The 13,432-nt window shown below is 47.9% G+C and overlaps 1 protein-coding gene across 3 annotated transcripts; it reads right to left on the reverse strand.

Annotated features, from left to right (window-relative positions):
* Positions 1 to 874: 874 nt before the first annotated feature.
* RBM34 (RNA binding motif protein 34) lies at positions 875 to 13,218 on the reverse strand. 3 transcript variants are annotated; one of them, XM_045522511.2, is made up of 12 exons: positions 13,061 to 13,218; positions 12,779 to 12,953; positions 12,423 to 12,559; positions 9,908 to 10,139; positions 8,577 to 8,636; positions 5,218 to 5,261; positions 3,642 to 3,725; positions 3,431 to 3,494; positions 2,537 to 2,576; positions 2,197 to 2,315; positions 1,675 to 1,788; positions 875 to 1,209 (listed from the first exon to the last, which is right to left on the reverse strand). In XM_045522511.2, exons 1-12 carry the CDS (start codon positions 13,108 to 13,110, stop codon positions 937 to 939), a joined length of 1,392 nt encoding a protein of 463 aa, XP_045378467.2. In that variant the 5' UTR covers positions 13,111 to 13,218; the 3' UTR covers positions 875 to 936. The 3 variants fall into 3 exon arrangements, with proteins under 3 accessions (XP_045378467.2, XP_010961150.2, XP_045378468.2); XM_010962848.3 differs by lacking the exon at positions 1,675 to 1,788; XM_045522512.2 differs by lacking the exons at positions 875 to 1,209; positions 1,675 to 1,788 and adding an exon at positions 1,805 to 1,846.
* Between the last annotated feature and the right edge of the window lie 214 nt (positions 13,219 to 13,432).

Here is a 13,432-nt window from a genome sequence, read left to right on the forward strand (position 1 = left end):
GGGGGGGGGGGGGGGGGGGGGGCGCTACCGCCCGGCTAAGTCCCGAGGGAATGCAGTGGTGGTCTCTCCCCTGAGGCTGTATACTTGGACTTAATTACCATATTGCGTCACAAAATGTTTCTCTATGATTTTTTTACAAATACAGTTTGATTCTATTGGGTAGCAATTTAATAATCACAAGTTTTCCTGGGAGACTATTTCAAATTAAAAATAAGAAATCTCTGTAGCCAGTTTACCAAGGACTTCTATAACCAGCCTAACCACCAGTTAAGAATAAAAGTAACATTTGCTACAAAGTTTCTGTTGGTTCATTATTAGGGTAATGAAATAAAATTAAAACCCATAACCCATTTACCTTAAGTGCAAGAGAAGAAGAGTGGCTGTGATGTAAGCCCTCAACACCTTCCTTCTCAGGGATTAGGGTCTGACCTGAGGCCTGTGTTCCCACTTTAGTTATCTGGATACTTTGTTTAGGTACAGTCAGTATAAGGTTTCATTTTTCTTGAGACTCACTTTAATTTAGTCTCATCCCAAGTAATTCTTAACATAACTGAAGTGTTAAATTCCATACTTCTGACATATATTAAAATGATACATAATCACTAAAATTCTGAATGTTCACCATAAATCTAATTTTTCACACAGGGACCAGGGATCGAGCCCAGGACCTCAAGCATGCTAAGCACATGCTCTACCCCTGAGCGTACCCCCTCCCTGTTCACCCCAAGTCTGAGCTCCTCTCAGACCGTCAGCGCATTGCATGGTGACTAACCTGCCTACACCTTCAGTGCCTCAGGTACTGTGACGGCGTGAGTAAATGGAAAAAGTGTCCATGCTTCACATGCACCATCCATTAAAAAGTCCTGAAACCCAATACGGGGACTCACGACACTTTTATTACCAGTAAGTGGAAAAAAACCCCAGAACTTCAGGTGGTTACTTCTGTTTTTTCTTAGTTTGTCCATGTTTCCTCTGTCCTTTCTTTTTCTTCTTAATGAGAACAGCCTTTTCTCCAATAAACAAACTTTTAGAATGTTGAACATTGTTTGAAGCAAAATTAAGTCCCTGCTCAGGTTTACTGACGTTCTTCGAAGTAGGATTTGAATTTTGTTTTAACTTTCCTTTATGAACGGAACGCATGACTCTGAGTTTCCTTCCCATCAGTTCAGAATTATTTAATTTCAGAGCAAGATGAACAGCATCTGTATTCTGAAGCAAAAAAAAATTATATACACCAGTTAAATTTTTTTCCACCAGAAACTTATCTGCAAAGAAACCAGTAAAACGGACTTTTACGGATCAGAACTTTCAGGCTTGCACGTAGATACCCCCCCCCCCCGCATTTCCACAGCCAAGGAGTCCAGTCCCAAGTGTCCTCAGAGCTCTGCCTGTGGTGTAATCCAGCCCCCGGGAAGCACTCCGGCTGCCTTGTCGAAGGATCAGGAAAGGCACTGTCCAGGAGGCTTCATTCTCTCAGCTCAGACTCAGGTCGAACTAACGAGATGCATCCTGTGCAGTCTCTCCCCCTCACAAGGCTCTCAAGCTCTTCCTGCAAAAGCCCCGCCGCAGGAGGCGCCCGAGAGCAGGAAACTAGTCCCTGAGCCATCGGACAAGACGCCCTGTAGGGGTCCAAGGCTCCCGTTCTTTTACTCCGATGCAGAGCCAGGTGCTAACCTGAATGTTCACAGGACTGCGGTTACAGGGCTTTACGGACGGACTTCCCGGCAGCAGGACAGGGAAGGCAGCGGGGAACTGCGCTGCAGGAATGACCGAAGCACCGGGCGCCACCTGGTAACAGGGGCCACGTGTCTTGACCTGGTTAGTAAGAACCCACTGGGGAGCCTTCCTGAAGAGGGAGTCCAGAAATGGAGGAAAAGGACATAACCACTCCAGTTTCACTATTACAGGGGAAAAGAGACTCGGGCACTCCTCTACCCGAGTGAACAACTCCTTCCCCATCTTACAGAAGGTGGGGGTTCAGAGATTCCATGCCTCTCCTATCCAGTCTGTGGAACATTACTGAATAGTATTAACGTGGACAAAGAACGCAAACGTTTTCTGGCCCCACGCAATCGCAGGAACAGTACTCTCTCACGGTGGTTATGAATCTGGTTTTCTTAAGCCGGAATCTCTGAGCGGGTGGGCCAGCCTCTCCCAGCACACGTCAAAGGGCAGTGACGACACGAGCCTCCGTACCTCGAAGAGCACGTAGCCAAACCCTCTGCCGGCTCCCGTGACCTGGTCTCTCACAACCCTCACCGCCACGACGCTGCCACAGTCCAGAAAGTGCTTCTCCACTGTGGATTCTTCAATTTCTAAAAACAAATTCAAACGAAGTGGGAGCAAAGATGTGGGACCGCCTTAGAAAAGCTGGGGATGTTCAGTCACAGCAGGTTAACCACAGCCTCACGACGCTGGTCAAACTACACTCCACGCGTTTTAAAGTTAATCTTAAGGCAAAACAGGAAGTTACGACTCAGCTGTTCCACGTTACCTCGGCGATGAACAGGCACTTCACCTGTTTAAACCAACTTACTGTACGGCAGATTCCCCACGAATACAGATCTCTTGTCCCTCTGAAACACAGAAGGGGTCGTCATCACTCACTGGGACGGAGAAGGGACGCAGCCCAGAGCCCACCCTTCCCTCTCCCCGCGTGGTGTGTGACGGGTCCCCCCCTCCTGACTACTGTCCCCCCGGCTGGAGTGAGGGGGACCTTGGGGTGGGGGAGGGATCCTGTTCACAGCTGCCACTGACAGGCAGCAGCGGCCAGAAAGGGGCGCTCTGCTGGGGCGGGGGCTGCTTCTGCGAAGGGCCAGCCCTGCGGGCCACGTGGGCTCCGCCCTCCAACAGCAACCGTAGCGCCGCCCCTCCCGACACCCCACCCACCAGTGACCGCACCAAGCTCTGCCCCAGACCAGTTAGGTTCCAGTCCCCACCATTCATCCTGCTCAGTACGTTTCTGCCTGGGTGACAACTCATCTTGCCAGACTCACACCCGTTCTCCTGGAAGCCCTCGGCCCCTTCCTGCAGCAGCCCCCTGAGTCGGGTGCCCTGTTCCGAGCTGACAAAGCGGCCTGTAAGTTTATGACCGCGGTTCTCATCAAACAGGGCGTGGTCAGCCCGCCTGCTCACCTCCACCCGCACCCGGGAGGGCCTCACACTGTCGGTGCGTGACTTCCCGCCAGGCGCGGGGGAGCCCTCACACTCCCTCCGGCCTGCCCCCCCCCCCCGCGGTCGCCTGGAAGCGCACGCTGACCGAGGTCCCTGGGCCACTCAGGCACCCACGCCGTGACCACAGAGGGAAAGGCTGTCCCCGCCGCTTCCCCACGTGACCTGCGGGCCCCACGCCCTCCAAGCCCCAGCTCAGAACACGCTTCCCTCCACACGGCTCCGGTTAAGTTGCTCACACAACTCAAGCAGGACTTACAGATGAGCTCTCCGATGCAAGATCCACTCTAATCCGAAATCCATCTGCAATTTGGGCCCCATTTCTGTTACAAATATGAAGGGAAAATGGGTGTTAAAAATGGGCACCGAATTCCTGGGGTATTCGCTCTGAAGGGAAACCAAAGAACCAAACGGGTATCACAGACTCAGATACGCTAATTCCGTTCGAACATCAGAGAGAGAAACGTTACCTTTCCAGTGCTCTTGTAGCCGCGCTCTCATCCTTGAACACAACATAAGCATTAATGTTTTTCTGATCAGGGTGAACTTTACGTCTGCCCAAAAAAAAAAAAAAAAAACACATAAATGTATTAATCTCAAAATCACTATAATACGTAACTATTGTTTATTTTCCACTGTCAGTCAACACTTGAGAAGAATTCCTGGGGCAAGTTTCGTCTCTTTTAATAAACATTTAGTAATAACTCAAAAAATAACACACAACGTGTACAGACACTGGCTGAAACATGCCGCCCACGCCTCTTACCAGCCATCGCTGGGGGGAGCAGGGACCGTCAGCCCAGCTGCAGCTCCGCATCTCACACACGCGGAGATGCGAGGGACCACCTCAGGTCTCCTTTTTACCGTCAAGTAAAAACCACACTCACACGGGCACACACACACACACACGCAGAGCTTAGACCACTATGAACAGAGCAACGGCCCAGACTCCTCCTCCGCGGCCCTTCCGTCCGCCTGCTGCCTGTCCTCGCCTTCAGAGGCGACCGCCACCCCCACTTTTACAGGAACCGCTTTCTGCATGTCTATGTGGTTTTATCGCGCAAGTCTATACTCCTAGACCTACTTTGGTCTTGTCCATTCTTCAACTTGAAAAGCCTTCTGAATCCTGTTTAATCTAGAGAATTTTCCCTTTATCTCTCTTTTTTTACTGAAGTACAGTCGATGTACAGTATGTTAGTTTCTGCAGGAGGACAGCACAGGGAGCCAGTTACGCACGTGTCTTCTTCTTCATACCCTTTCTCACTGCAGGTTATTCCAGATGTGGCTGCGGTTCCCTGTGCTGCACAGTAGGACGTTGCTGTTTATCTCTTTACACACAGTAGTTTTTATCTGCGAATCTCAAACTCCTAATCTACCCCTTCCCCACCCTCTTCCCCTTTGGTAACCATAGTTTGTTTCCTATGACTGCGTCTCTTTTTGATTGTAAGTTCATTGGTGTCCTTCTTTTTTAGATCCCACGTGTAAGTGACATCCTAATACTGCTCTTCCTGTTTTACCTCACTTGGTATTACCATCTCCAGGTCCATCCAGACGGCACTACTTCATTCGATTTCTCTCTCTGTCTGACTGTCTGACCATAGAATTTCTCTGGAAAAACCTGGCCAGCCAGCAGCAACCAGACAACATCTCTGATTTTAAGATGCATCTTTATTTTTAAAACATTAAAGGATGGGGAAATGTGCACCTTGGAACTGATGAAATATGGCACTTGATTTATAATAGAATATTTAGGTGCAAAACTTTCTGAATTCTCTTTAAACACTATGTCTGATTAAACGTCGCTGAAATTTCTCACGGCACATTTTCTAGTAAGTTATCTTGCAGTTCTTTCCATGACTCTACAATTTACATTTAGGCTTAAAGACACACATCCGACAAATGGATATGCTATTACAGACATAAGAAAATAATGCTGCATGATGTTTTACCCGAATATAAAAAGCTATACAGTTAAGAAATGATCTCAATTTTAACCAAAATGGAAGAGAGTTTAAGACTCCTCCCTTTCTCAAATTATAAACTTACGTTATTGCTGCCAACTTTTTGGACAAAGTGCCCTCTGCTGGAATCTTTTAAGAGAAAAAAAAAATTAAAGAAAATTCAATATTTGAAATGTTTCAAATCAGTTGTATTTTCATTAATTGAATTCTAAATCTCTAATTCTGATGTGATTAAAAACATTATAAGGAAATACTGAATCAGAAACAACTGTCCTAATGGTGTATGAACAGGACCTGGTGGCTGAGAACAAAAATTTCCAATGATTTAAAAAGAAAATTCCAATAATACCACCGTATTCAGATCATCAGGCAGCGGCCCTGCAGCCAGGTGGAAGGGACACACTGCGCCCTCAGACCGCGTCAGATGGCCTGAGCTCTGGCCATGAGGGGGCAACGATGGCGAGGACACACATGAAAAGGGTTAAGGAAAACTGTTTCATGAAACAAGCGTGGAAAGAAGCGACACTTCTAAATTAACATTTCATTGTCTTGCTATAGGATTTTAAATGTCTAACTAAATTCATAAATAATATAAGAAGACATTACTTCATCCATATCTTTTAAGTTTATATATGCCAGTTGGCAATAAATAAATAAATAAATAAAACCCCTCAGTGTCTGAACTGGACAAATACGGGAAGCTCCCCCTTCACGTTCAGGGTCACTTTATTCCCAGCCAGAGGCCGCACCTCAGGGTGAAGAGGGCAGGCAGGAGACTACGGAGAAGGGGGAAGCTCACGTCAACAGCTCTGACTGTCAGCAAAACGCAAGCATAGCCAGGCCCTGAGAAACAGAGGCGAGAAGGCAGAGTCTCCAAGTCCACGGTCCAGGCACGTCTATGGACACCAGGCTCATTTTGGCAGTTATTACTGATCTCCTTCGGAGAACTTACTTCTTTCTTAGTCATCTGATAGTTTATATAGTAAAACTAAGAAATCGTTAACTATTTCATCTCAGTCTGTCCTGCTCAAACTAACACAGAGTCAAACTCTCAAAAAACAGAAAAAAGCACAAGATGTGCGAAACACTCACACGAGTGATCAACATGTGAACGCCAGTCATCAAAACAGGCCTGTGGGGCACCTTCTAGGAGCCCTCAAGGATCTCTGTCCTGTTACTGGAGATACGAGTGAGTATAACATAAGGCACTAAAGTAAAGAATTTAGAGGGAAAAATGCCATTCAGTGGGATAAAGAATAAAAGGCCTGAATAAGTGACATTTTAACTGCCCAGTGAAAAATACATATTATCTTCACCGGCAAAATGGGACTTGGAAGGATTCCTAGACTACGTATCTTGGAATAGTCTAGGAATCCTTCTGAGTAGTTGGACTACTACTCAGCCACGAAAAAGGACATCTTGCCACCTGTGACTACACGTATGGACGTTGAGGGTACTGTGCTAAGTGAAATGAGTCAGACGGAGGCTGTATTATGTCACTTAAGAGTGGGATTTAAAACACAAAACAAAACTAAGAAAACAAAACTCACAGACACAGGGAACAGTGGGTATGGGGACAGCTGGTAACTAGATTGTGTGACCACTTTGCAGTGTGTGCAAAGATGGCACTGTTACACTGAATATTACCTAAAACTAACATGCCATGTACCAGTTTTACCTCCATAAGAAAACACAGCTGAACCGAGGGAAAGGACAAGGGAGAGAAAGCCCACACAGACGGCGGGCCAGGAGGGCCGCCCGGGCTGCAGGCCAGTCCTGTGTGGAAGACACAGGGCCTCAGGGCCACCTGTGCAGGCCATCAGGCTAAGAACTGAGGACACTGACTGTGGGAAGAACACAAAGCTTTCAGTCAATTCCACGCATATTTGAGGCACACAGTGTGCAGGAGTCGTGACCCCAGACGGAGCAAGGCACACAGGCATCTGTAATCACAGCCTCTGGTCCACTGGGGCAGAGGAACAATGTGACGGTGACAGCGCAGCATCCCCAGGACCAGAACAGAGCACTGGGTGGAGGGCACGTGGCAGGGCCCCTGCGCCACCAGCGACCCCACAGCAGGAAGAGTCGGGGCAGTGCCCCACGGGGAAGGCAGGCCAGGCCAGGGCACGTGCACAACGTTCACGGGAAGGGGGAAGAGTTACGGGAAGTGGGGAGAGTTTCGGGCAGGAGTTCCAGGCAGACTCAGGACTAAGGCAGAGCTGGCTAATTCAGGGAGACAGGGAGCAGGGACCATAATGGGCCTCTGCGACCGTCCTGGCGAGAGGGAGTGAAAACATAGGCGGAGCCAGGGAAAAGAAAGGAGGGGCCTGTCGTGGGAAGGAATCGCAGCTGGGAACAGGCAGGATGACCCACAGCAGGTGGGGGGGCTAAGCCCAGAGGGGCCACTAAACATGGGAGGTCAGCAGGGGACAGACGGGGATGAGCACAGACGTGCTGGAAAGGGGGTGCTGGCCAGACAGCCAGCTGGATGTGCCAGGCAAGGATCTGACCTGAGGAAACGAGACTCAAAAGGACAAACAAAATATATGTGACAACAGTGAGACAGAAACACGATGACAGAAATCACTGAGATGGCACTGAAGCCTCAAGAAATGTCTGCTTTTAGAGGAGTGGGCAGCTGTGCCCCCTGGGGACATTTGGCGACACCTGGAGATACTTCTGGTTGGTACAACTGGAACGGGGAGGCTCCCACCAGCACCTGGCGGGCAAAGGCCAGGGGCACCCCGAAGCAGCCCCCACCGCGCACAGGGCGCCTCCAACAACGAAGGGTCAGCCGGCACGAAGCGTCAACGGGACCGCGGCTGAGGAACCCCATGTCAGAGAGCCTCCCTGAGAGAGGGCGGCTCGAAACAAGGAAGAAACACTTCCTCTATTCCAGCGCATAGTCATTACAGGAGAGGCAGACGAGTGACGCTTATTCATGCTCCAGGGACGTGGCTGTAACTGTCCATAGACTGCTCCGTAGGTGAAATCGGGTACCTTTACTTCTACACAGGTTTAACATTAAATTGATTAAAAAATACTTCATCTTTCTATGTCAGAGTGTAAGTGCTGCTTTGCAGTCACACGAACCCCCCCAGATGAACGTGTGATTCCAGAGATGCTGCTCAGGAAGCATCAACGTTTCCACCTCGTCACCGGACACAGCGACAGGAGCCGCCCGCCCGCCCGCCCTCCCTCCAGAATACACTGCTGGCCTCCGCAAGGATTCGAAAGCTCGTGAGCTCATTAGGTTATTCAACAAAGTCCAAGAGGCAGCAACAGACACTAAGTGTGACCCTTCTTTTGGAGCAGATTTGAGCCTGCTGATGCCAAAGGTTTAAGTCAGGGGCTCCCTCATCTCACTAACACCAACACATTAACAAAGCTGGCTTAAGTGCAGTACGTTTTAAGAGTATGCAGTCTTAAGAAGGGGAAACATACCAGAGAGCGAAATCGTACAGATTCTATTTGTCCATACTCTTTAAAAAATGACTTCAGCTTCTAAAAATGAAAAGAAAAAAAAAGTATATACACTTTAGTCCACTTTCTGTTGGAAGACAAAGAAGTTTTACTGAAACTTATATAAAAAGACAACACAATTCAAGTTCATGTTAATATCCACAGGAACACAACATTCTGTCTTTCAATCTTTTATAATCTTTACTGCACGTAAACTAAGATTATATATTCCATAAATTTTGACATTGGCGTATTTTAACCACAAATGGGTTTTAAGGATGCTTATGTCACTATGAGAAATTCTCAACTTTCTGGAATTAAGACCATCAGATTGAAGGAAAATCTGAGAGTGAATTTTAAACATTATTCATATGCCTGGCTCAGGCTGTGAAGAGTGTGTATGTTTCACAGCTTGGACAATCATTTCTGTAAGCAATTCTAATTCAAAAATAATTTATTAAATGTGTAAAGTACCACAAACATGCCCGCCCCTTGAGCCATTACAATCTAACAGGAAGACAAATAACCAAAACTGTGCCACAAAGTAAAGTGGGTTCTGTTCTACCAGATCATCACAAATCAAATGCTAGGAGGCAAAAGGGGAAAAGGGAAAAACCGGGAGCTAAGTTGGAATTTAAATTGTTCTTCAAAGTGGGGAGGGTGCAGCTCAGTGGTAGAGGGTGTGCTCAGCATGCACCAGGTCCTGGGTTCAGTCCCCAGTCCCTCCAATCAACCAATCAACCTAATTTACACACCCCTCCCCCAAATAAATAAATTGTTCTTCAAAAGATGAGCTGGATTTTGACCCAAGGGACTACCAACAGGGTGACTGTCACATGAACACAAAGAAAGTCAAGGGCGTGTTTTGGTTTCATGAACCCCACATAATGGAAGAAACCTGGGGCGTATTCATTCACCTACACAACAAATATTCATCAGGTCTCCCCTCCACACTGGCATGGTTTCAAGTGCTAGGGATGGAGCAGTCAACAGAGGGGGTAACTGCCCCGCACACACGGAGCTTCCGTCCTAAAGGCATAAATATATAACAGAAGATAAGGCTGGAAGGAAAGACCAGGTGGGAGGCCACCGCAATAGTTCAAGTGAGACCTGCAAAGCCTGAGGGAGGGCAGGGACTTCGGGCGTGGAAAGGCGGGCCCTGGGGTCAACCTGCAGAATGATTCATGTCATCACAAATGAAGTTACGCATTAAAGATTACTGACTGTGTGCTTATTCAATAAAGTCACAGTGAAACAAAACGATGAATTGTTAATTTCTCTGAGTGTGTACAGCACACAGACCACACACTCACCTTCTTGTTACAGGTGACAGGCAAATTCCCCACAAACACAGTTCTCTCATTCTTTAATCTCTCTTCTTCTTGGTTGCTTTGAATTTTCTTTCTCTGATTCACAACTGTCTCATCTACATCATCAAGTTCTTTTTTACCTGCTACTTTAACACCAGGCTGAGATTTCTTCCTTTTCTGCCCTTGTTTCTGGTGAATTTCTTCTTCCAAATCAGCACATTCTAAAGCATTTTCTCTTTTTAAGTCAAAAAAATAAAGAGAGTCATAGAAATCAGGTCTAGTATTTGACACAGCAGGGCGATTAGAAATATTTCCCCCCACTTCTGGCTTTCCTAAATATAAACTTACCAGTCACAGATACATCTACATTTAAACAGCATTATCAGAAAGTGACCAGCGCGGGGGTGGTACAGCTCTGTGGCAGAGGCGTGCCTTACCATGCACGAGGTCCTGGGTTCAATCCCCAGTACCTCCGTTGAAAAAAGAAAGAAAGAAAAAGTGACTGGTATCTTTAGGAAACTCAAGAATTAGAGGAAGTTTAGGTCAATTTCTGAAGGTATGTTAAAACTGCCAGGTAACAGGAGAGCAACAAAAGGTCACTTAAACAAAATTAGTTCATTTAGAGCTCTCAGGGGTTTAGTTTCCACTAAATTTCCCTCTTGCTCTAGACTTCGGGCATTACTGCAGCGCTCCCTTGGGTCTGTGAAGGTTAACATGCCGGCAGAACAGTATCTCTGTAAGAGCCGTCTGGGCAACGGGAGAAGCCAGCTTTCCTCCTTACAGTGGCTCTGCAATAGTTAAAGGACTGCCTGTCAAAAGTAAACTCCGAAATGCCAAACACTGTAAAGGACTGGTGCACAGGTCCAAAAAGAGCACTGGACCAGGATGCTAAGGAGAGAGCGGGGAGAACGGGCAGGAGGAGTCATAAAAATGGTTTATTCATTCAACAGGTATTTTACTGGGATTCTGTGCAGTTCTAGCCTCTGGGGTACACAGCTAAAGACACGATTAAAGGCCTTTCAGTAGGCTAGTCTCTGAAGAGCCAGGCAAAATTCACAACGAAATGGTCACACTTAGAACAGGTGGTGTAGAAACACAGAAGAAACAAGGAAGGGTCTGGGGGGAGAGACAGTGTACAGCACAGAGATCCCAGCAAAGGCCGACCACGAGCACCACCGCCAGACCATGGGCTCCACCGGACAGAGGGTCTGCGGCTCGTCTTGTGCCCGCTGTGGTGTATACAGTACTAGCAGGGGTGACAGGAAGCAGGACACCATTGTAAGACAGGAGCTAAGTCAAGAGGGATGGTGCCTGTAACGCAGAAGGGCTTATATTTTATCCCACAGAAGATGGGGAGCCCTGGAAGACTTCAGACAGTGCCCAGAAGAGATCACCTGGGCAGCAGAGCAGAAGATAATTACGAAAGGGACAAGGCAGGATAAGGGAGACCGATAAAGAGACAAGGTGAACCGCAGGGATCTCAGAAGACAACAGACCAGCCAGAGCAAGGGAGCGGGTGGAAAGGGAAGTGGCTGAAGAGATAATTAAAAGATAGCATCATCGGAGCCTGACAACTGATTAGCTATGCAGGGAAAAGACAGAGCGTTAGACTGCTCCCAAGTCACGGGCAGCTGGAGACTGACGGCACCCCTCAGCAGAGGAAGACGTGTGATGAGGACAGTGAGCCCCGCTGGGAGCATTCGGAAGCTGAGGTGGACGTGGACAGACAGGTGCAGGTGCACAGATATATACACACATCGGATGGCATAATCCCCGAGGAGGCAGGAAAAGAGGTTTGTATTACAGATAAATAGCACAGATGACTGAAGTCATCTTCGACAAGGAGGAAGACACCCTTCTCTGAAAGGGGAAGAAGTTAAGGATGTGCACAGCTATTTGGATCTCAATTCAAATATACTGTTTAAGAAAAAACTGTTAAGCTAATGGTGGAAATCTGGTATCTGCATCAGTTTAAAAAAACCACACTCATCTTTTACATACATGCTGAAATATTTATAGGTGAAACATAAGTCTTAGGTCTGCTTCCAAATAATGAGGGAGATATGAACGGGGTAAAGATGAAACAAGACTGGACGAGTACTGAAAAAGAATATATGGGATAGGGCATGTGTTTAGCATCTGTGGGGTCATGGGTTCAATCCCCAGTACCGCCATTAAAATAAATAAGTAAATAAACAAACAAGCAAACAGAATATATACACACATATATACATATGTATAGATGTATAACTGAATCACTATGCTGTACACTAGAAACTAACACAACATTGTAAATCAACTATACTTCAAAAAAAGAAATTAAAAAAAGTTTGGCCAAGTATTAAAACCTGTTGCTGCTGGGTACGAAGGTTTCCTTACCCTTTTCAACTTTTCCACAATGAAAGTGTTTAAACTACGAAGTGAGGCAAAAATTAAAATGAATATTGCAGTTGTAAGAATCTCACATTTCTTTACCATCTAATTTCTTTAACATTAATTAAGAGAGAATTTTACCAACCTGTCTGCCAACTTTTTGTCTGCATCAGAAAATTTCTTCTTCACCTTCATTTTTTTTGCAGGTTCTTGCAAAAGTGGTCTTTGAATTTGGGATGGACTTTCTTCCTCCTCATCCCGTTTCCTTTTTTTGGCGGTTTCCTTTTAAAAGTTTTAGGTTACGTTTGAGACCTCATCCTTTTTACTAACTTAGTGTCCGCTCTAAGTTAGCACACTGTCCCTCTCACTGGCAGGCCCAGCAATGAAAGGTTACTTAAAAGTAATTCCACCTGCCCCACTTTAGAAAGCTGGCCCCGCCAGATGATGGCCGGCTGTCAAGCTGCTCTAATGGGCCGTTCGGAGTAGAACCCGGCGACTTACTTTGGGCGCAGGCACGTACACGGGTTGAAGCTCGGGCTCCCAGGAGCCGAAGAGGGCAGCCAGCCGGCCCGCGCTGCCCCCGGAGGGCCGCTCGCCGCGGGACAGGCTGTCGGCGACTTGTCCAACCAGATAGCCTCCTGCCGGCTTCCCACCGACGCAGCCGTCAGCGTCCTCTCTAGACACGAACCCAGACACTCAGCGACGCCACGCCACGCCCCCGCCGCGTCCCCGTGCTCTCAGACGCCCTCCCCTGCCCGGGCAGACGAGCCACGCGCCCCCCACCTGTCCCGGGCACTCTGCGACTTCCTCCTGTTCTTCCCTTCCAGCGCCATGCTCGGCCAAGGCTTCCGCACCTCCGCCCCAAGGGAGCCCGCACTTCCGGGTTCCGGCCACTCCGCGCTCGGAGCCACGCCCCTTCCGCCCAGGAGTCTCTGCGGCCGTGCTGGGGGCGGAGACAGAGACATTGACATTCGGCAGGCTGGGGGCGGAAACTGCGGGCGGAGGAGGTGGAGACAACGGGGGGAGGGGGCAGAGGCAATGGGCGGAGACAATGGGCGGAGCCTGGTTTCTGGACCGATTTTGAACCTTGCTCAGTAGGAGAAAAAACTTAGTCTGGGGAGGGAAGGAAGTCTTCCTTCCGAGAGGGGCTGAGGC

This window comes from Camelus bactrianus, chromosome 11, assembly GCF_048773025.1.
Source record: "Camelus bactrianus isolate YW-2024 breed Bactrian camel chromosome 11, ASM4877302v1, whole genome shotgun sequence".
NCBI classification, from domain to species: domain Eukaryota; kingdom Metazoa; phylum Chordata; class Mammalia; order Artiodactyla; family Camelidae; genus Camelus; species Camelus bactrianus.